Source organism: Ahaetulla prasina, chromosome 6 (assembly GCF_028640845.1).
Source record: "Ahaetulla prasina isolate Xishuangbanna chromosome 6, ASM2864084v1, whole genome shotgun sequence".
In the NCBI taxonomy this organism is placed as follows: Eukaryota; Metazoa; Chordata; class Lepidosauria; order Squamata; family Colubridae; genus Ahaetulla; species Ahaetulla prasina.
The window spans coordinates 86,170,711-86,195,573 of NC_080544.1; the positions used below are offsets into that span (position 1 = coordinate 86,170,711).

General features: G+C 37.8%; 1 protein-coding gene across 1 annotated transcript in view; it reads right to left on the bottom strand.

The window, feature by feature from the left end:
- The window catches only part of VEPH1 (ventricular zone expressed PH domain containing 1), a 140,091-nt gene that overhangs the window by 61,942 nt on the left and 53,286 nt on the right, over positions 1–24,863 (bottom strand). Inside the window, exons 6-7 of the mRNA XM_058189142.1 lie at positions 17,105–17,325; positions 3,155–3,549 (exon numbers count right to left, since the gene is read on the bottom strand). Of these exons, the coding sequence (XP_058045125.1) occupies positions 3,155–3,549; positions 17,105–17,325 (616 nt within the window). The remainder of the gene's footprint in view (positions 1–3,154; positions 3,550–17,104; positions 17,326–24,863) is intronic.

Consider the following 24,863-nt stretch of genomic DNA (forward strand, 5'->3'; position numbering starts at 1 on the left):
AAGGATCCTTTGTAAAGCCCAAAGTGTACAGTTTTATGTATTTAAAATATTTATATAAAGTTGTTCAGAAGCTGGAGACAGGTTGGAAAGTAGTTGCAGAGAGTTTTTTCTTCTCCTATACTAAACCAGCTCAGGATATCAAGATGGCGGATGGGACTGGATGAGTGTTGTACTGCTGCAGTATCACAAAGGTGTTTTTACAGGAGGCAACTGGACTTTGTTTTTTCTTCTGAAGGCATTTCACTTCTCATCCAAGAGTGAAAGGCTTCAAAAGAAAAAAACAAGAAAGTCTAGTTGCCTCCTGAAAAAGCACCTTTGGGACAACCATGACTTGGATGACTGAGAATCTCTACATACTACTGTTGCAGTGTTTCTAGGAATGGCTGTGGAGTTGAGGAGGGGATCTTCCCCAGATTTGCAGTGCTCTTACCTGGGGCTTTGTGGTCTCTCAGCCTTGCCTAGCTCTTTTAGACTTGTGGAGCCTTGTGGGTTTGCTGATCACTTCATGGAATGGCAATGATAGGAAGTGGTCAGAGTGATTGTGTGGCTATGGCAAGCCGCAGCTTCTTTAAAAGGACAAACAACAGTTGTGTGGCAAGTGAGTGGTGAGTAAACAGTCACTGGTAATTGGAGTTTTTCAGATAAGTGACCAGCAGCTGAACAGCCAGAGCCCCCTAAGAGTGGCCAGAGCAACCAAGAGGCATTTGGTAGCCTCCCTGAAGACCCAAAATACAGCCTAGTGGTTAGTGAGAAGCAAATAGCTGTGAATGGACAGGCCCACACTGGAGCTGGAACCTCCCAGGCAAGCAGCAGGAAACAGAGGAGAGGGGGTGCGCAGCATTCAGGTGGCAAAGGGTGGGCAGTCAAGTAGGCCCAAATTGGTGACTGGAACTGCCCAGAGAAGCAACTAGTCAAGCTGCCCAAAAACATATTTTGTATGATCTCTGGTAAGAGCAGGAACATAGAATAGTGCACTCATTCATGCTCTTCTCGACCTCTCAGTGACTTTTGATATTATGGATCATGATATCCTTTTGGGTCAGCTCCAAAAGTTGGGGATGGGAGGAACAGTTTTGTACTGATTCACCTTCTTCCTCTTTCCTGCTTTCTAGTGAATATAAATCGTGCAACACAGCTGATCGTCGGAAGTACCGGTTCAGGCAAACTGGTAGCTTTTATTACTACCGGTTTGCCCGAATCGGTACGAACCAGTAGCATTTCACCTCTGCTTCAGTCCCTTATTTGTGGGGTATTGCAGGGCTCAGTATTCTCTCTACTCTTTTTAAAACATCTGCATGAAGCAGTTGGATCATCCATCACCATAGGATACAGTATCATTAGTATGCAATTATATCTAGTTGTACATCTACATTCTGTGTGAACTTAGTGATGCTGTGCATGTTTTCCACACTGTTTGGAGACTACGGGGGTCCTGATGGGGAACAAAAGGCTTCAACTGAATCCTGGTAAAATGGAATTACTGCTGGTAGGAGTCTCCTCTATATCTAGGGACTTACCATCGTTGGTCTTAGATGGGGTTGCTCCATCCCAGATAGACCCAGTGCATAATTTGGGGGTCCTCCTGGAGTCATGACTGCTGTTTGAGAAGCAGGTGGCAGTCATGGCTAGGATGCCTTTGCTCCACTTCATACTATGTACCAAGTATGCCCTTTCCTGAATCAGGAGGCCCTTCTCTCAGTCACTCCTGTCCTATTCATCTCCCATATGAATTACTGCAATGCGCTCTATGTGAGGCTATTCTTGAAGAGTATCTGGAAGCTGCAGCTGGTGTAGAATGCAGCTGGGGAAGCAATTTTGGTGTCCCAAGGACTGTGTACTGTGTGTCACACCTCTACTTTGTGAGCTGTTGGCTTCCAGGTCCAATTCAACATGTTGGTTATAACCTTTAAAGCCCTTCATGGCATTGGACCAGGTTGCCTGAGGAACCATCTTGTCCCAATTTTATCAATCTACCCCACCCGGGCAGGCAGAGAAGGTATCTTATGGCCCCTGTAAGTTAAAGACTTTTGACTATTAGGGTCCAGAATGAGAGCTTTCTCTGCCACATGGAATATCTTACCCTCAGAGGTGAGGTTGGTTCCTACCCTCCTGGCCTTCTGGATGGGTGAGAAGATGTGGCTCTGCCAACTCAGAGAGTTGGGATTGAAGAGTAGCATGTAACCCTGTGGATGTCCTGAGAGTGCCCCTTCCACCTTTAATCAATATTTGTATCTCTGTTCTAGTTTCTTATTGTTTTAAACTCAGTTTTTAATTATGTCTTTTTTAAATTTTATGTTTTCTTCTGTAAACCTCCCAGAATCACTTAGGTAATAAGATGAGCAGTGTCTAAATTTGTTCAATAAAAATAAATAAAATAAACCTTCTTAAACCTGTTGCCTAATGTGTGTATTAGACCACAAAAGTTGTGGATGTTGACATGTGGCCTAGACCTTGAGTTTCCCCATTTCTATTCTATCCTCTGCCATGTCTCTCCCAGCTCAAGTGATCTCCCAGGATTTTAATATTGGGGAAAATGAAAGGAGAGAGTTCTTTGTAGTACATGATGGCAAAGCGAGAAAATAAATAAAAATAAATAAATAAGTAAAATACTCTCCAGTTGGTATACTCTGTCACCATAATGGCTAGAAACCATAGAAGTTGTAGATCAGTTCATTTGGAGAGCACCAGTCTTAGAAGTTTAATCTAAAGCCCACTCATGTTTCTTTTGTGTTTCATGTGGAGTTTCATCAAACCAGTCTTGCAAATTTTTGAATAAAGTAGAAAGCTGGCACAGAGCTTTGCTGGACAAAGAGACGTGGGATCATCCCTTTTAAAAAAAAATTGACCAGCCCTAGTTTAATGCACAGATGCCCCCAAGGATATTCAGAATCTCCATTTGGAACATTCTAAGAAATTTATGGGGGACCTCAGAAATCAGGCAAATGTAATTGGCCTGTAAGGCTAAGGACACTGAAGTGTGGAAACTACTTATTATCCTGGGATCAATATGTAAAACCATGTTTCAGCAAGTTTAAAATGTTGATGCTTAGAGGGAGCTGGTTAGTGGCTTGGATGAATCTCTTAAGATACTTTTAAAAAAAAAAATACACCAGATTTGTTTTTCTTTTTCTTTTCAAAATTTGAGATCACTTACCTTCTATAAGACACTCGTCTGGGAATGGAATTTTCTTCCCCATCTCCATGACATATGCTTTCACTTTAGAGAGATTTTCTTTTAAGTGAAAATAAAGCTTATCTTGATACTCCATAGGGTTCTTTATGATCTTTGGGTTCTCTTCATGACAGTTTTCTTTAACAGATTCTGGCAGATTCTCTGGTTCTGAACATTTGATACTTGGGCGTGAACATGAGGACTGCTCCAGCTGGGACTCTTCAGAGATTGCACTGGAAGGCAATTTGTCGGTTTCTTGGCTCAAATACAGATCAGTGAAAGAGATGCTGGCTGTTACATCTCCATTCTCCCCTTCTCCTTTGCTGTCTGCATGAATGTCCTTCGTTTGACCAGCATGCACTACTAAACTTTGGGACCTGCAGTGTAAACAAAGGAATGGACTAAAGAATTGGGAATGGAGGCAGAATAGCCTAGGGACCAGGGAGGGGCTGCTGGGGGTTCGCAGGGTTCGGGAGAACCTCTAGCTAAGATTCTGTGCAGTTCGGAGAACTCTCAAATCCCACTCCTGGCTGGCCCCACCCACTCCCGCCCACCCCTCCCAGGAGTCCACATGTGGTCCATTTTGGATGCAGGTAAGTGCAGGGCGCATGTGGAGGCTCGGGGAGGGTGAAAAATGGGCTTACCGGAAGTTTGGGAAGGCCAGAAATGGGCCCGTTTCCAGCCTCCAGAGGGCCTCTGGAGCCTGGGGACGCCGTTTTCACCCTCCTAGAGGCTCAAGGAAAGCCTCCCCCATTGCTGTGGGAGAGGCTGACTAGACCATGCCCACCATGGCCATGCCCAACCAGCAACTGGGCAGAGAACCCCTTGCTAAAATTTTTGAAGCCCACCCCTGCTATGGACCCAATTCAGATATGTGGCCAAAATGGTTATTTCAGGAGAAAGAGCAGTCGCTTATTCTAAAGACTTGCTTCTCCTATGCCCAGATATGGGGTTGTATTTTTAACACAAAGTAGACTGATTAAAATCTGACCACCACCACCCCTTTCTCCTTCTCTACAACTTTAAGTGCAGAATCTGTTTGATATATAAAGGATTATATTTCCACTGACGCCTTATATGCAGAAGGGGCAAATGCCTGCAGTTGCCCTGTTGGTCATGTTATTGCCATTGCATTTGTGAAGCTACTCTGCCTTTTATAAAAAGAAAGGCCCTTTTTTAAAACCTGTCTGAGGGTTTGCCATATAATAGGAAAAGTGAAAGCAGAGGTGAAAACAGCTGGAGGGGATATGAAAAAGAAGAGGGAGGGATCTCATGTAAAAGCTAGAGATGTCAGAGTAATCAGTAGTAGTTTAGTTCAAAGTACAGATTACATGGGAACTGAGTTGGGATGTGCTTCACTTATTTTGCTTCTCCAAATGTATAACAAAGTAGGCAGAAACATGTTCTTATATACAATAACTTTGTATTGTAAAAGATTTGATAAGGTAAAGGTAAAGGTAAAGGTTCCCCTCGCACATAGGTGCTGGTCGTTGCCAACTCTAGGGGGTGGTGCTCATCTTCGTTTCAAAGCCGAAGAGCCAGCGCTGTCCGAAGACGACTCCGTGGTCATGTGGCCAGCATGACTCAACGCCAAAGGCGCACAGAACACTGTTACCTTCCCACCAAAGGTGGTCCCTATTTTTTCTACTTGCATTTTTACGTGCTTTCAAAACTGCTAGATTGGCAGAAGCTGGGACAAGTAACGGGAGCTCACCCCATTACATGGCAGTTCTAGGGATTCAAACCGCTGAGCTGCCAACCTTTCGATCGACAAGCTCAACGTCCTAGTCCCTGAGCCACCATGTCCCCAAATATTTATTCCTGTCAAAACATTGCATGATATTCACTAGCTACCCACTATCAGTATTTGCACACCCTAAATTTTTCAGTTTTTCCATCTTAAGTAATTCTCTATAAGAGAACAATAAGTAATTATAAGTCTCTATAAATAATTCCAAACTACATAAATTCATTCGTTTGCTCTAGTTTTATACTCCTTGCAGCTCACAATCAATATAACATTTGCCCTCACTCTATTTCTCATCTAAATACTTGATATGATTGTAAAGTCAGTACATATATATATTTATGTTTCCACCCAATATACTGTATCTCTACTATTACTACATGAATTCCCTACACATTTCATCATAAATATATTAAAACAGCCAAGTGGAATTGCAAGTACTCGATTTTCCCTATCAAAGATATAGTAGCTGCAGTAGTCCTTGATTTACAATTGGTCATTTAACAAACTTTCAAAATGGGAATGGCACTTTACAATCTGTAAACCACTTTTGGACACCATAAAATATTGTGCATGCCCTTCAATGGTTACATGACCAGATTTCAGGTGCTGGGCAATCATCATACATTTATGTCTGATTGCAACATTGCATGTTCAAATGATTGTGATTTGTGAATTTGCAGTTTCTGGCACAATACACCCACTTGGGAGAATGAATTTGCTTAATGACTATGTAATTAACTTAACAGTCGCATGCTTTGTGTCATTTGCTTAACAACTGCCATAAAAATGGTGGGGAAAATTGGATCTGCTCACATGGGTGCCTCAACTTAGAAATGCAGTGATGTATGACGGAAATTCCAGTCCAAGTTGTAGTCATACGTCGAAGGCTTATGGTACCTGGCAGTGGTGGGTTGCTACCAGTTCACCCTGGTTTGGGCAAACCGGTAGCAGCGGCGGCGGGAGGTTCCACCCACCTGGCTGGATGTCATCAAATATGATCTGCGCATATGCAGAAGCTTCTGCGCATGCACAGAGGTGGCACATGTACGCACGAGTGAAGCAAGCGCACATGAGCGAGCGAACCGGTAGCGAAGGTAAGTGAAACCCACCCCGGTACCTGGTCTTTAATACATTAATTTTCAGATTCAGGCTGCTGTTACATTACACAATCTGTATGACATTTGCCTCAAATCATTCATGTTCTCAGATCATAACACAATATTATCCGCATACCAAAATACATAAACATTCATGTCCCAGAATATACACCATGGATATTCCTTATATATTGATTTATACATAGACCATTCTAGGATCAGGGGCTCCTATTATGATTATTCATGCCTTATGACTTTTAGATTGGACTACTGCAATGCATTCTACATAGGGCTCTCCTTGAAGAGCACTCAGAAGCTTCAATTGGTGCAGAATGAGGTGACATGGGCAGCTAATTGCACTGGTTATTCTGCTTATGTGATGTTATTGAACCATGATCTGCATTGTCTTCTGGTGTGCTTCCAGGTGCAATTATTGCACAATTCAAGGCCAACTCAAAGCCAAAAACTACTTTTAAAATCCTTCAAGGCATAGGGCCGATTTATTTATGGGACTGTTTCTGTCAAATTGTTTGTAACTGTCCAGCAGGAGGGGTGTGCTGAAGGTGCCATAAGGAGTGTTGACTAACAGGCTCCAGGAGAAGAGCCTTACAATTAGCTGATTCTTAATCAAGAATATTTTTCTTCCTTTCCTTCTGTTTTTTTATGCTATGCATTCATATACTTATCTTAATAAAATTTCCTGGACTCATAAAGACAGTATTGTGGCTGGTCAGTTCTTATCATCACTGGATATAGTCATGCCATAAGTTTGCACTTATTGGATTTTCTTTGACATGTGTGATTACATTCCCAATTTTTAGTCTTTACTAGTATACATGTGCTATTTTTTTTTTAAGGAGAAGAATAAAGGGTAATTTTCTCTTGGGGTTCTTGCTCCTTTAAAACACATCCACATTGGAAAAACAATTCTTGTTATAATGTTTAAAAGAAGTAATTTTTGTTTCTGAACATTCTCAAATCAACATTTTTTGATTTTTTGGGATTTTTTCAAATCCACATAAGGTTTTGTTTCCTCTCCATTTCTCTTGCTCCCACTCTCTCTCTCTCTCAATACTTTGGAACGTAAAATAGGTTAAACAAATAACTCAAACCGATCTTATCCAGATCTGAGTTACTGACAAGAAGTCTGGATACAATTAAATGCCTGATGCCCACTGGTACTATGTAACTTGGCTGTTCATTGAAATGCTACTTTATACACACACATGTAGACACACAAATACACAAAACCCAATTGGCATGCAACAGCGCTAATAGTTTTCATTAAACCAGGTATTTATTATACCTGTTAAACCTCAAGCCTTCTTTAGAAACCAAGCAACTATATCTACATACTTGGTGATGTTTATTTTCTCTCCAATGTTGTAATTTTAACTTGAAGTTTTTTATCCTTTTCATCCCCAATCATAATAGTTTTTAATAGATTTCCCCTGTGAAGGAGATTCTGTTTCAAGCAATATCTTCTATTAAAGAGGGAAAAAATCTAGGGGATTAAGAGTTATGTTTTTGTAGGAAATAGATTTTTTTTAAAAAAATAAAAATCTCTCAATCTCACAGACATGCATTTCATTCCAGGTGCATCTTTGGCCAAGTTCTTTCAAAGAATGATTAATGATTTGAAAAGTGAAAAAAAATGATACTTTTTGCATTCTGCAATTGTTGACTATAATAATGTCCATTATAACTAACAGTTATTTCCTAAATTTTATTATTTATTTTCCAAGTGGATATCTTTTGCATACTATATGATTTTCAGCAAAAAGAGTACACATTAATTAATATAAAAAGATAAATAATATAATGTAATAGTAGCTTGAAACGACAGCTTGTTTAGCTCCAGATCTTATCTAGGTATTTCATGGCTGCATCTCTTTAGTTTAAAACAGTCAGAAATGGTGCTCTGAACAGTTAATACTAAATTATATGTGCAATGATTCAAATAGGCTATGGCTTCTACACGCTCCATAAATATTAATTTGTTCCTGCCTCTGGAATGTCTAAAATGTACCTGGAATCTCTGAAAATGGCCTATGTTAATACTCCATCTTGTTGCAACAGATTCCACAAATTAATGGTGCACCTTGTTTGAAATCTCAAAACTCTTCAGTGGCAACCTAATTTGAAAAGCCCAGCGTTCCTCAACTCAGCACACTAGAAAGGAAAGGAAGTTGAGATATAGACATGAAATCATCTCTGTTGTCACATGTAGAAAAACAGAATTAAATGGCTGACTGACAGAAATGATTTTGAACCTTGGTGGGTGTGTTTGAAAACAGACACAGTATGTATGGAAATGTATAGACATATGATGGCAGTGGTAGCCAGGAAGTTGTAGCCTTTGTGCAACTGTGGGTTACATGTATTGTTCACTCAAGTCCTAGTCTTTTCCTGCTCTATATGTGACTGCCCTTGAAACATATCCAGAAACTGGTTCAAAATACAGTGGTTCACATGGTTTTGTGCAGGCCTAGATGTGCACATGCCTCATGATTCCTATGGGAACTGCACTGGCTGCTGATTTGCATCTGGATCCAATTCAAGAAGCGGACTGTCATCTTCAAAGACCTAACATGGCTTGGAACCAGGTTATTTGAAGGACTTTCTTTTCCCAGTCGCATCTACCTGACGTGCTAGAATGGGGAAACAGGGAATGCTATGGGTCCTTTCTCCTAAGGAGGTCCACCTAGCCGGATCAAGAAGAGCCTTCTCTGTGGTAGCTCCCTCCCGACAGAACATCATCCCCAGATAGATAAGATTGGCTCCCTCACAATCTTTTATGGGGCCCTGAAGACCTGGCCAGAGGGCCTGGGGACCTCAGAGTGGGATCGAGCCCATCATGGGGTTTATTTGATCGTTGCCACCGCAGATGGGTTTTTAAATTGTTTTTATATTTTGTTTTACATTGGGCTTTTATCTTTGTAAGGGTGAGTTGAACAGCCACATAATTTTTATAAATTTTTAAAAATAAATCTAAAAGAGTCAGACCTCGAAGAAAAAAAAAAACCAGCAGATGGTTGGATTGAAATTATCTACACATACATTGAACAAACATTTCACACTTTGTGTACACTGATATGCATTTGTTTTTACTTAATTTGCATTTCTGCCTTTAAAGTCCCTTTAAAAGAAACCTTGGCACAAACGTTGTCCATTACCAGACCCTAGTTCTAGATTTAGTTATTGTAATAAACAAAAGCCTGAATGAAACCTAATACAGGTGTGCTGAATGAAGTTCCTTAAATCACCTCAGTTCAGAGCAGGAAATGTTTGTCACACCTGGCTGGTTTAAAGAGAACATTTTGTTTTACATTTGATTATACATTACATTGTTCTCTATGGCTTAACAGTCAATAAAATATGGAGCTTGGCTTGCACTCTGCTATTTGGCTAACGTTATACACATTGGATTCACGGCATCTATGATTCTTTATTTTCTTGCCAAAACCCCCCCCACAAATCTCATCCCTGAAGATATTCTTCAGGGGGTACAATGATACCTATGACTGGTCTATATCCATGGTGACCTTCTCAGCAACATGGTTTTCTTGGCAAGCTGTTTCCTGAAAGCATGACTGCTCCAACAAGTCTGAAATGCTTTTCTTAACTTTTCATACTTGCACAGCTGGGAGATGTGTCTCATCTGCTGACTGCTCTCATAAATGAAAAACTAATAAAATTAATTACTGGTAAAAAAAAAAAATTAAGACTGAATAGACTCCATTCCAAAGATTTCTGGCAAAGAATATAATGAATGCAGTCTGCTCTGCCAAAACTCGGGCATTGTGGAATCTGGAATAGATTTTATAATCCTCCCTGGGTATGCTCAGAGGATTTCACAAACATAAATTCGGAAAGATGGACCTGTATTTAATACTTCCATTTTGCATATGCAGGAAAGACGGTCACACAGGATCTGCATAAATTCACCCACTCCAAGGCTTAATATAATTGGAGTTTATTATATTGCATTTGTGGGTATCTGTTCTTTGATGTTCTACCTCTCTAGCCATTTATATTAAAGCAAAATAGGTTTTTTTTTGTTTAAATCCATGTGCAGTGATTTTAATACTTCTGGACAAGATATGGCTATTGAGCCAACATGCATAGTGAATTCAAATAGGAACCTTGCTAAGAATGAAGAGACACAATGCTTTAGCCCTGCAAAATATCTTGTATGGGATTATTTCCAAAAAATACAACATCATTGTGCATTTCCAACTGTTCAAATATTTCTTAATTACTATGCTAATTATGGACAAAGGAAGTAAAAATAAAAGGTGTAAGGACTGTAAGAGCCAAATTAGATATGACAGATCAAGCCTTTCCTTTAAAAAAAACCCATTTAACTATTAAATATCACAAACATTGAATGATAGCAATCGACACTGCATGCCTTGTTATTCTCACACATCAAGATATGGATGTTTCAGTAGATCAGCATTTTCTGTTCATTGTTAAATTGACCATGCTTGATTTCTAAGATGAAATCATTATATATCCATGTTCATTTTCTTTAAAAAGTAAGCTCTGCAAGCTGAATAACCTGTCTCATTGAGATAAATAGATAAATAGAGACCAGGGCATTTTAGTGCCGAATGGTTTTAATTATAGCACGGTTTTAATTACATCAGATATATAAAATTCCTGATGTCAAGGAATTCAGATCTACATTACTGTACAAAACTTCACTTCCTGTGGTACAAAAATATTCAAAAATATTCCTAAGGGAATGAAATTGTTCTTGAAATGCATATATTCAAAGCATATTTGTTAACTCAAAACTTGGAATCTGATCAAAATCAGTCTACTTCAAATGTAATAGGAAGCCCACATTGAAGGTACTTCTTTGGGTCTAACAAGCTCTCCATGTCTACATCTAGTATGGTGAACACTGTCATTTCCAAACTTAGAATAATTGTCACAGAGGATGGTTGAGACGTTGTGGATTAATTCTGATTCATAATAATGCAATAATATGTCACTATATTGCCAGTTCCTACGCCTGATGGTGCAATAACCAATACAGCCAGATGGTAATTTCCATTTTCCATTTCTTCAGAAACATCACTACAATAGCTGGAGGAGATCCTGTGGTAAAGAGGCTCTTTTCCATGAAGTTAAAGTTGCTTTAACTTCTGCAATTCTGAATGCAGCAAACTATGGTTACTGTACTACAATTCCTCTCCATTGTTCAGATTACTTGGGCATCTGGGACTCAAAGTTCATCAACATCTGGAAAACTATTCTGTTAAAGGATCCTTGTTCGGTCCTCTTCACCCACTTCCTAAACTATTTATTTCTATTAAAAGTGTGGGCATTTTCTCCACCTGTTTTAATTTGAATTGTTCTCTTTTTGACTTCTTTTGTTTGCAAACTGTTGTGTTCTGTCTCTATACTCCACACAAAATCTTCCATTTTCATTTTTTCAACAACAGTTATATGCATGTTTTCCTCATATGTAGCATCTTTCACTTCATTGTACCACAAATATCATTTTCTCAGACTTTCATTAAGACAGCTTCTCACATTTCTGTAGCACTCTGCAACATAATTGTTTTCATTCTGTTTCAAGCAGCTTCCCTATCCCCTTTCTCCACATTCATTTTTCATCCAATCTATTTGGCGATCAATCTACTGTCTAATATTTCTTATACTTGCATTTTCTATTCCTTCATTCTGTTTTCAGTTATTTCCTCTTCTTCCAAATCCATTGAACCCCAAGGTCCATTATTAACATCCTGACTGATTATTAGCACTCTACTGTACACATGCCTCCAAATTGGTGAATGATGATTTACAAGACAGCCTCTTGTAGATTAGAATAGAATAGAATAGAATAGAATAGAATTTTTTATTGGCCGATTGGACACACAAGGAATTTGTCTTGGTGCATATGCTCTCAGTGTACATAAAAGAAAAGATATGTTCATCAAGGTACAACATTTACAACACAAATGATGGTCAATATATCAATATAAATCATAAGGATTGCCAGCAACAAAGTTACAGTCATACAGTCATAAGTGGAAAGAGATTGGTGATGGGAACGATGAGAAGATTAATAGTAGTGCAGATTTAGTAAATAGTTTGACAAGTGTTGAGGGAATTATTTGTTTAGCAGAGTGATGGCCTTCGGGAAAAAACTGTTCTTGTGTCTAGTTGTTCTGGTGTGCAGTGCTCTATAGCGTCATTTTGAGGGTAGGAGTTGAAACAGTTTATGTCCTGGATGTGAGGGATCTGTAAATATTTGTATCCTATGACTATCATTAAGTGTTGTAAGTGTTATACCTTGATGAAAGTATCTTTCTTTTATGTACACCAAGAGCATATGCACCAGGGGTGAAATGTAAAATTTGTTATTACTGGTTCTGTGGGCGTGGCTTGATGGGGGGGGTTATGTGACTGCGTGTAATGGGTGGGCGTGGCCACCTTTTTTTTTTTACTTTTAAAATCATTTTTTTCTACAACTTCTTTGGCTGAAGACATTGTAAAAAATGCTTTTAAAAGCCTGTGATGATCAGGCAATTCAGCTGGGATCACCAGAGGAAAAAAGCTTTTAAAGGGTTCTGACGATCCCAGCTGAGTTGCCTGATCGCCAGAACCTTTTAAAAGCATTTTTTCTACAACCTCTTCGGCCGAAGAGATTGTAGAAAAATTCTTTTAAAGGGTTCTGATGATCCCAGCTGAGCCGCGCGATCATTAGAGGCTTTTTTTTTTACTTCTAAAAGTATTTTCCGCCAAAGAAAAAATGCTTTTAAAAGCCTGTGATGATCAGGCAATTCAGCTGGGATCACCAGAGGAAAAAAGCTTTTAAAGGGTTCTGACGATCCCAGCTGAGTTGCCTGATCGCCAGAACCTTTTAAAAGCATTTTTTCTACAACCTCTTCGGCCGAAGAGATTGTAGAAAAATTCTTTTAAAGGGTTCTGATGATCCCAGCTGAGCCGCGCGATCATTAGAGGCTTTTTTTTTTACTTCTAAAAGTATTTTCCGCCAAAGAAAAAATGCTTTTAAAAGTAAAAAAAAACACCTTCTGATGATCGTGTGGCTCAGCTGGGGAGGGGCGGGGCGGGGCAGGGATTTTTGCTACCAGTTCTCGGAACCACCTGCCACCATCGCTATCAGATCAGGCGATTCGGTCCGAACCAGCAGCATTTCACCCCTGAAATGCACCAAGACAAATTCCTTGTGTGTCCAATCACACTTGGCCAATAAAGAATTCTATTCTATTCTATTCTACAAGACAGCCTCTTGTAGATTGTAGACCCTATTTTGCACAGATTAATGCATGGCTGTATTGGCTTTTCTTGCAGTTGTGGACTACAGACTAAAATCTGCCAAATGCTATTTTTATCATTAGTAGAAAGTGCTGCATATTGAGCATATATGACTAAGGCTGGACATAAAATCTATATCAGTGTTTTTCAAACGTGGCAACATTAAGATCTATGGATTTCAACTGGGGAATTCTGGATGTTGATATCTACACATCTTAAAGTTGCCAAGCGTGAAAAGCACCAGTATATGTCTTCCCTATATTATTAAAAAAAAACATGTTTCCTAGAGTTCAAATCAATAATTTTTTCCTAATAAATTCAAGGGAGTCAAAATTCTAATTTTGGCAAGATCACTTTTTACTACTATCTTCCTGGATGAACATCCCACCAGATGTAAGGAAAGTGGTTAAAACAGGTATAAACGTGCTCTTGAAATTATATGCACTGAGTTTGAAATATACAGTAGAGTTTTTAAAAGTTCAATAAGCTGTAATAATTTAAAGGGTTGAATTTCTGAATATGATTTAACGTTGCTTTGGGGAGTAAGTTCACCAAAGTATTTATGAGGTTAAGCTGCATAGAGCTAACAGAACAGCTCTATGCTTAGTAACAGCTTAGTATCCTGCATTAATGATAATAAACCTCAGTGTAAAGTGAAATGAGATATTTTCTCGGATTTTAAGATATTAAATATTAAAAAGGGAGCCTAGGGCTTGTTGCTATACTGATATCAATTTGAATAGACTTCTTCTGAGACTTACAATCCAAATACTCTCTCTTATCTAAGTTTAATGGATTTAGTAAAATAAATCTGAAAAACATCTGCTATTCTGACAGATAATGATGTTAATAGTATTGATAATGTCAGTGCTGTTCCACTGATACTCTTAAACACATTTTGCAACCTCAAATAATGCTTAAAAACTGAAATACTGTAAAATAGTGGTAAATGATTTCAATATGCTTTGACCATATACATGGCCAACAGTGGCTAATAGTTCATTCCAATGAATCAATAATTATTAAACAAGTCTACATAACTCAAAAACATTATTTTTCTATGTATCATGATTGAAAATTCCTTTTAAGTAAACAGGTCCTTAATTTAATTTTAAAACCTAATTTTAATTATGATAATAAAATTGACTTCCATGGCTTTCTTTCCTTATCTTGCTTCCTTTTAGTGGCAATGATTCATATCAGGGACATTGAATGTTGAGTATATTTATGGGTGAAACCTTGCTTTTGGTCATTCATTCATACAGCAATATCTTGGTACTCAACTGCTTTGAAACTCATCGAATTTGGTACTCAATGCATTTTGAAAATGTTGTCCCTTACTCATCATTGGTTTAGTACTCAACACACAAGGTAGAACTTATCAGTGTCGGCTGCATTATGACTCATTACATTATCCCTTATGGGAAAAATTTGTTTGGTACTCATTGTTTTTGGTACTCATCACACCTCCTGTGTGGTGGATGAGTACCAAAGTACCACTCTAATATTATATTAGGAAATACTTAAATAAGCTGGGAAAGTAAAAACTGCCCTTCCAGCAATTTTTGCAATCACCACTGTTGAAATTCTGACCACAAGAGATTTCATTATTTGCTTTATTAGCATAAAAATACTGCTGAAATTTGCTATGAAGTAAGTAAATTTTAGAAATAAGCTCCACTTGAAATTTAAGTGACTTGTTTTATAATAGGTGTATATGTACATACTGTATATAATCCTTATTTTTGCAACAAGATTGTTTATGTCCACTTCTGTTTTATCCTTAATGCGGGTTAATTCATATAAGGAATAATTTCTATAAATACTCTATATTTCACAATTAAAGCAAGTCGATACAACATAATCAAAACAGAACTTTTATTTTGATTATTAATGAAGGTGTAGCTATGAAATTCTGCAGCAAATTATGCATTCTCCGTTAAAGATGGAGAAGTTCCTTGTTTTATTTCAAGATTCCAAATGAAAACTACTTGCATTACAGAATTTTCACCTACAAAAAAAAAAAATCTGGGAAAAACTATTCTAAAATTTACTCTCTGGAACCTGAAATCTATACATGCTCAAACTTGTCCGATATGCAAAAATATTCTATTTAGACAAATGGTGTTTCAATTCTGACTGTTCAATAATGCATAGAAGTATGATCCAAGCACCTCTTTGGGAACCATTAAAGTAGCTTTATAGGTTCACGGAACTGCTTGAAAAGCTGCATAGGCATGCATAAACAAAAATTCTATTGTGTCCGACAGAAAAGTGGTTGAGGGCAAACACATATGCAGAGACAGTAATATGCAGTTTCTGAAGCAGACAGATGCAGCTACGGATTGCTTCAAAGAGAATGAAGCACCCTTTCAAATATTTTGCATAGTCCTAATGCAATTCTTAACTCTCCAGTACAAAAATATCATGGATAAAGAACTGTGTTTTCATCTACAAAAGAAAGTGAGTGAATGTCTACCTAATAAGGCATATATAATTGAGTGTCCACCTAATAAGGCATATATAATTGATCTGTCTGTCTGTCTGTCTATCTATCTGTCTTTCTGTCTGTCTGTCTATCTGCAATATATACCCCATTTCCCCGGAAATAGGACATGTCCTGAAAATAAGGCCAAGCCTTATTTTTGGGGTGGGCCTAAATATACACCTTCCCCCAAAAATAAGCACCCCCTCAGACACACACATGCACACACAGGTCCCTCACCCCCCCCAACCCTCCCAAGGCAGCCACATCCCTGCAAACTCCAGTGGCTGCTGCCCCTTTCGCTGCCTGTGGCACCAACCGTAGATCTCAAGCTCCTCAGGGACCTGGTGCCCACCAGCTTCGCCCACATCGATGTGGTGAGGCCTGGGAGACACACGAGTGGAGGTAGGGACAGGCACTCCTGCAACTTGGTGCCTTTGGGCTGCTCGCGTTCTACACACACAAACCACAGGAGGGGAGGGGCTTGATGGTGGTGCATGAGGGGAGCCTCTCTCAGCCGGAGTCCCAGCTGTGAGTGCTCAGGCCACCTGGGCCTCCTGCACCCCCAAATTAATAAGACCCCCAATAATAAGGCCAAGCCCTTATTTCAGGGTTCAAAAGAAAATAAGACCCTGTCTTATTTTTGGGGAAACATGGCATATACATACACATGCCTATATTCTAGTACTACCTCCTTTTATTAGAATTACACATGAATTCATCTGGGGAAAATGCTGCTTTTTGTATATGTGGGTAGGGAAGGAAATAGGTGGTTTTGTAACATGGCTATAGTGATAAACACAAATTCAGGTGTATGTTGGCCTAATTTTCAAAACTCTCTGTAAGAAATAACTTTAGGTCTCCGCCATGAGATAGCTTGTCCCTTTCTTGCAATTGGCTACTTGGGAGAGCTTGTTGGAAGATTCTTGCAGGATTATTCAGCTATTCAATATCTTTCACTGAAGAATTGTATTCTCAACAACCTAGGATGCCTGTCTTCTACCAACCTTTGCAACTGGTGCACCTGAAGCCATAAAGGAGGAAGGGGACACCTGCTTATCCAGTCAGATCAGCTGAATTAACTCTGGCAAGCAAAGTAATGACAGATGTGGCAATTGGATCACTCTCACATTTATACAACGAACACAAATTCTCACCAGCCTATGGTTGATAACCAAATATTTTAGGCTAGTTTCTCTGATAGTTGGACCAATATATTAAACATAAACATGGCATCTTTTAGCTTATCACAAATATTAAAATGCTACATCCTTAGGATAAAAAGATCAGAGGTTTGAATTTACCTGCATTCCGAACTTGTGTTGTTTTTCAGCTGTTGGATGAGATGTTTAGCTACAGCAGTGAAACTGTTACTCATACGATAAATATCTCTGCTTTGGATACCCAAGATGTTGGAGAAGAGGTCAGTGATGTATTTGATCTCCAACAAAATGATATGGTGGAAAGAATGTTCCATGTTTCCCAGCTGATTAAGCAAATAGACCAGGCAGATCCGAGCTTGTTCCTATTTAGGGGGGGAAAAAAGGAGTTTAAAATAGGTAATACTGTTAAAAAGTTGAGTTAGCACTGTTTGAGAAAGGAATAGGAGTGGAGAGAATCCAGAGCTATTTTGCTAATTGTTTTCAGTTCAATTTTAAAAAGGTACATCATTAATAAAAACTTGATTTTTTAAAAAAGGTGCATCATTATGGACTTGTGCAAAATAAGCATGCCGTACAGAGGGGGGAACTTTTATCCAAATAATAGAAACATAATATATTTAGAACTTGTTTAAAATTTAAAAAATATATATGATTTTCACTTAGCTTCCCCTAATCTTTTCTTTATTATACAGGAGCTAAATAGAACGAGTAAAAGATGACCTAAAAATGGTGGATGTCAGGTTTCAGGGACAAATATAAATAAAAAAGAAAAGAAAAGAAAAGAAAAGCAGATAACCTGGTCTGTGCCAGGAAGGGTGATGTCGATAACAACTAGCACCCTGAATGTTACTCCTAATAGGAATCAGTACAACTCAAGAAATCATGGTCCTACATGAATGTAGCAAGGTCCACCCACAAATACAGATGGCATTGCATTCTTTGGGTATCCAAAGCAGAGATATTTATCATATGAGTAACAGTTTCATTGCTGTAGCTAAACATCTCATCCAACAGCTGAAAAACAACACAAGTTTGGAATGCAGGTAAATTGCATTCTAGACTAACTGCAGCTTTTGAGTGGTTTTCAAGGGTAGTCCCAAATAGATCACCTTGCTGTTTCATCATCTGCCAATAGATAGGTTTATAAGAAGTACAGCTTTGTTTCAGGGACAAAGTATGAGTGTAACAGTTACACAGTTTGTACATTTTCATGTACATATCACAATAGTTGGTAGTTTGATAGTTTGACATTATAAACTAGGCTAGATATTATGGGTGTAGAACAGTGGTGAAATCCAAATTTTTTTACTACTGGTTCTGTGAACGTGGCTTGGTGGGTGTGGCTTGGTGGGTGTGACAGGGGAAGGATACTGCAAAATCTCCATTCCCACCCCACTCCGGGGGAAGGATACTGCAAAATCCACATTCCCTCTCTACTCCTGGAAGAAGGATATTGCAAAATCTCCATTCCCACCCCACTCTGGGGCCAGCCAGAGGTGGTATTTACCAGTTCTCTGAACTATTCAAAATTTCCACTACCGGTTCTCCAGAACCTGTCAGTACCCGCTGGATTTCACCCCTGGTGTAGAAGCAAAAACTAAATGCTACTTCAAACATTCAGCAGCGAATGAACATGTTACAATGAAGATCGAGTCCTATAGAATCTGGATGTCAAATACAGCTACAAATACAGATTTCTGCAAATATGAAACAATGTCCCACATACACACCCACAGCTGGAAGCTTGTCAATCCAACCTAAATGTAAGGAAAACTTTTCGAACAGTGAGAACAATTAATGAATGAAATAGCTTGTCTCCTGAAAGTGTGGGTCCTCCATCACTGGAGGTTTTAAAAAAAATAGAACAACCGAAACAGAACAACCGAGATTATATAAGGTCTCCTACCTTTAGCAGAGGTTGGACTACAATACCTCCAAGATCTCTTCCTTTCCTATGATCCAATGTTCTCTCCCGCCCTTAACACTAATTAAGTGGGGAATATATCTCCAGCATGGCAAACTATTCCTATTCTTTTTTTAAAGTGAGTTATACAGAATGATTGGAATGGGGCACCAATTAAAAATCTCTGCATTTAAATAATAGTTAACAAATATGAATCAAAAGTAATGATTTTATATTCTCTCAACTGTAAGTGGCAGATGAGAGATCAGTAAGAAAATAAAAGTGTAATGAGCATTTTAAAAAAAAGCTATTTCCCAATAGTATTTGTAATTGATCCAAGTGGGAGGAAAAGTTTCCATCAGTAATTTACTACTTTGATCCAGCCAATGGGAATCCATAAACATTCTGCTGCTCATTTCCAGGTGTTAAAGAATAATAATTGCACTTTTATAGGATATGCAATTAATAAGCAAACTCAAACCTCCAAATTCCTCTCAACAACTTATCTTCCTCTTTAGCAAAACTAAGATTGAAAAATTCCTGGTAAAAGTGATGTTTGGATTTTATTTAGTATTGTTATTGTAGGCTGATTTTTGGGGGATGGAAGAATATGTTTATATTCTGTATAGGAAGCAGATTTTCCATTTTCACGGTATATAGTCACACATTTGTTTATTCGCAAATGAGGTTAGCATAAAAACTAATTAAAATGTCTCTTTTTGTTGTACTGTATAAAATTATTAGGAAACAACAGAAGAAAAAGAAGAAGGGTAACCCTAAATTCAGTCTTGGGAAATTGATTGTATTGTCATTTCATTTGAGGGGTAAAACAGTTTATTGTAAATATGAATAAAATAATCAGGGCATTATAAAGGCTGCTGATTTTTACTTTAGATTACTTTAGATTTTTTTTTTAATTTTACTTTAGATTGTTTAACTTATTAAACAATCATGCCATTGTGTTAAATTTCCAGCACAATGATCCTTCCAACACTAAATAAAATTGTGCTTTTACCAAAATAACAAAAATGAAGCCAAAACTGCACAAAGGATCCCTTCTTTATTGCCTCCTTTTATTTGTCTTTTTAAAGGTGAGCCCAGAGTTAGAATGACTGAAGAGGCAACAAACAATGTCAGCTGCCAAGGCATCTAAGGAGAATTTCAAAGGATTCTGATGTGCATCTTTCCAACATACAACAGCTGCTTGGAACAGCAAAATGTCTTGGGCAAGTTCTAGGTCAGCTTACAAAAAAGATTTAAATTATAGTTCAGCAGATATATTTAACTCCCTGGAGTAAATTTAAATTAAATTAGTGTTGTGTTGTTCTGTTGACGTTAATGGGACTGGAACTGTAGTTGCAGAAATACATCTGCAGGGCACCAGGTTAGGGAATGTGATTTTCTGTGTGCAGTGATTTAAATAGGATGATGTACGGCTGATTAAATTTAGATCCAATTTTACTATCAATACAATATCAACAGTACTAGCATATGTGTATGCCCAGTAGTTGATTACTTCAAACTAGCAATGTATTATTGTTCTCTGAATAATTATTTTATAGTATCAGCTATGGTTATTGTCTAGGTTCAATCTGCTAGACAATGCTGTTTGATTTATTTTTCTCAAGAGTATTTTTTTTCAAAATAAGAGAGAAAGTCAATATGAAGAATGGCATTTAAAAATTAGCAAGATGAGGAATTAGGGTTCTCGCTGCCAGTGTCCATTACCAAGGACAAAGTTGCATAACTTTCTAAAAAATATGACTGAAAATATCTGTAGTTGGTTTTCCATTAAGTCATTTTCAGAAACTATTGGAGAAATTTTAATTTGCCGTTGCTTCTTGGTCTTAGCCAGTCAAATTACGAAGAGAAATACTTTAAGGTGGCTACTTATGACCTCCCAATGAAAATGCATCATTTAATAAGACATGGATTTGCATAAAATGCTCATAAACTAATTTATGCCTTAAAAAGAAAATTCAGAAACATTATTATAGCAAAAATAAATATTTGTATCTCTCTGCAGTCAGGAAGATTGTGATTAGTGGAGTTTGCGTGCTATTGTTTATTTCAAAAATCCTGTTCTTTTTTGAGTTCTGAAATTATTACATAGTCCCCCAGTAGGGAGCACTCTAAAATGAGGAATGTCATTCAACAGCCAAGTAGAAAACAGTTATCTATAAAAAAAGATGCTCTGTCACCTTAGTTAACATTTCTTCAATATATAGTTCACTTGTTCAATTGATTAGGCTTATAAATATTTTTTTATTTTCTGAATTAATTGTTATTGGTATTGCGTGTGAGTACTGTATACTGCAAGCTGTTTTAAAAGAAATTACTTGCAGGAAGGTTTCTAAATGAAGACATAGTTTAATTAAAAAATATCCATGGAACAATATTTGCCACAAAAATGAAGACGGTCAGGCATGGCAGAGTTATTTCACCAACTGTAGACGTGGTTTGGTTTTCATGAATTAGTGGAATGAAAATGGATTTTCATGAAAATAGTTATAATTTAAAGAGAATGCAGACCTCACTAATTCTTATAAACAAAACTTGAAACCTTGTGGAATTGGCGCTTCCTACTAGAATTTTTGAATAGCTCTTTGAAAATGATGGAAGAACATTTAACTCAAATCCCATTTCTTCCTTCTAATTCTGATACCAAACTTGGTTTCCCAGGTGAATATGGTCCAACCATTCTTGAAGAACATTTCAGCTTGCATGAAAATTTTATATTATTTATCAGGGTGATTAAACTAAAAATATCATAATATTTTTAAAAAGCAGGCTAGTCAGAATAGTTCATTGGTAGGTCTGAAGAACGCTTGAGATCTGATTTATTGATTGTATCAAGCTGGTATTGATTCTTTGTGACACACAGACCTTCTCCAGAATGAGCTATACTTTAGACACTTGCACCTATTGTTCCTGTAATTAAGTCCATCTACCTTGCTGTTAATTGTCTTCTTTTCCCTTTCCTTCCACATTCCCCAGCATTATCTTTACCAAATGTGTCCAGAATATTTGTTTTAACATGCATTTGTTAATTTTCTTGGCTATTTATTTTTCCAGCATCAAAATTCAAAAACATCAATATTCTTTCTATCCTGCTTCTTTAAAGTCCATATAGTGTCACAGAAAAAACCATTGCCTGCATGATTTTTACCTTTGTAGGTCTAGACAGGTAATGGCATCTGAATAATTTTTCCAAGGCCTTCATTGCTACCCTACTAAATTCTAGTAGATGCTTTTGCCTTTGGAAGTAACGAGAGACTGAAGCATGTTGGTGCTACTTCAGGTAAATCTTCTGCTTTCAGAGAGGAGAATCTCTCTCTTTCTCTCTGCCTTCTTCTCTCTCCAATAATGGAACTCTGAAGAACACCTGGATCAGATCTCCTTTCCTCCCATTTTCCTCTTCTTTTTGGGGAGGAAAACAAGCAAGGCGAACAGGGATGCTGGAAATCAGCCAACTGACTGTCATCTATTCCAAATAAAACTGCTGCCTAAGATTTGGGGGAAGCCAGACAGAATCCTTGGCTTGGGATCATACTGGCAAGTTATCATGATGGGAATGTAACCAAACGAAATACTGAATGTACTGGATTAGAAATAGTATCCTGCATGACGCAAACAGTTCATTATATCCAGAGCTATAGATTCTAGGCTTTAGAGACAGAATTCGCTATAGGGAAGTTGGAGGCACATACTGCACAGATGGATACAAATAAAAAATTAATCCATTGGTTGATTATTTCCATTTCCTACAATGAACAGGAGCCAATCTGGAATCTTGGAAAATAATAATTTTGACTTTTTAAGGATAAATTAATCAATTGAACAGGGAACTTTCTCTCCCAATTTATGGGCCTTGATCCAGAATGTTCTTTGCACGAATGGACATTCTTTCTTTCTATGCAGATGGCGTCTCAAATTTCTACAAGTATTATATCTAGTACCATTCCTGGAAGGAATTAAGGGGATGCAGTGAGAGGGAGATGAAAGAAGCTCCACTGGGTCAATAGAAATTTGATGCACTTTTCCAAGTCATAGTTGCCAGAATTGGTACAATTAGAATCAATAAGGGATATTTCACACCATGTCTAAAATATATGGATGGATGAATTACCATTACTTGGTAATGGAGCCTCTGAGAATCAGGTACTTATGTACTGGAAATACAGAGTAATATTTATGAATGACTATTTCTTTCTGGCTGGTTTGTTTTATTCTTTTTTCTTTCAACTGTCATTTGAATGTTAGTTCCTGGATGCGAAGAATGCATCCTGGACATAAACTGTTTCAACTCCTACCCTCAAAATTACACTATAGAGCACTGTACACCAGAACAATTAGACACAAGAATAGTTTTTCCCGAACGTCATCACTCTGCTAAACAAATAATTCCCTCAACACTATCAAACTATTGCATTACTATTGCATTATTATGCAAAGTCTGCATTACTATTATTATTAATCTTCTCATCATTCCTATCACCCATCTCCTCCTATTTATGATTGTAACTTGTTGCTGTAACTTTACGATTTATATTGATTGTTTCCTACTATGATTTGATTGCTCATTTGTACCCTATGACTATCATTAAGTGTTGTACCTTATGATTCTTAACAAATGTATATTTTCTTTTTATGCACACTGAGAGCATATGCACCAAAGACAAATTACTTGTGTGTCCAATCACACTTGGCCAACAAACAATTCTAATCTAATCTAACCTAGTTCAGATAGACCTGATAATCATTTTAAAGATAGCCAGTGGTGGTGCTTAAAGCACCATACTAAAAATCAGGAAACCATAAACTCTGGTCTCGCCTTAGATTCAAAGCCAGCTGAGTACCCATAAGCCAGTCACTCTCTTAGGAAGCAAGCAATGGCAAACCACTTCTGAAATCATGCCAATAAAATTGCAGGGCCTTATCCTGGCAGTCACCAAGAATCCACACTTATTCAAACAAACAAACAAAAATCCCCAAAGCAAAATACTTTAGAGAAGATAAGGAAGTCCAGAAAATAGCAAGGGATGAATCTGTCAATTTTAATTTCTTCTATATTCAAAATTTCATCTTCTTTTCCCTCTATACATGAGGGTTCTGGGCATTTTGATCAGCACCATCAAAGAAACAAGTTGAACAATCTCAGCCAACTCTACCAGAAGAACACAAGCAGAAGAAAGAATAGATAGAAATGCAGAAATGATAGAGCTATAAAGAACTAGGGATGGACACCTCCTTGAAGAAATTATGTTGTCTGTTGGTTTATTTGTCAAATTTATATGGCCACCCATTTTAACTAAACAACTTGGGACAGCTAGCAGAAACATAAATGCCATATTATATAACTAAAATAATTACAAAAGAAACCTCATAGTTTCTTTTATAAAAGACATAGATGAGATATTATTAAAGTGTTTCTAACAGCGTAATGACAGAACATTTATACCAAGCTCTACAACACTTTGACCCCAACACCTAAGGAAGAAAGCTCTTCCAATAAGTCAGTAAGATCAGACTCATTTTAGGAAGAATGTTGTTCCAGAGGGTGGACACTCTTACAGAGAAGGCATATCTTCTTGGTCCCATCAGTTGACATTGCTTCACAGAAGGAATCTGTAGCATACCCACCCTGCTGCACCTGGTAAGATGACCAAAAACCTGTAGAGATAGGTGGTCTCTCAAGTAACCGTCCCCACATCATGTAGGCCCTTAAAGATAAAAACTAGCAACATCTGACATCTGATAAGGAGAAAGTTTGGAAGAGGAGAGGATCAAATGAACATGGATGGATAAAATGGAAGGAGGGAGGAAGATTTATTTTGGTTCTGATCTATCCCTTCTTGGCAGATTTTTAAGGAAAGGGAAAGAAAGGGAAGATAGCAAGGGTGAAGCTGTCTTCTCTTCTTAGTGCTGATAAGACTCTTGTGACAGATTAAGCACAATGGAATCGGCATTTTTGTAATGGAAAAATTGCTTTGATGT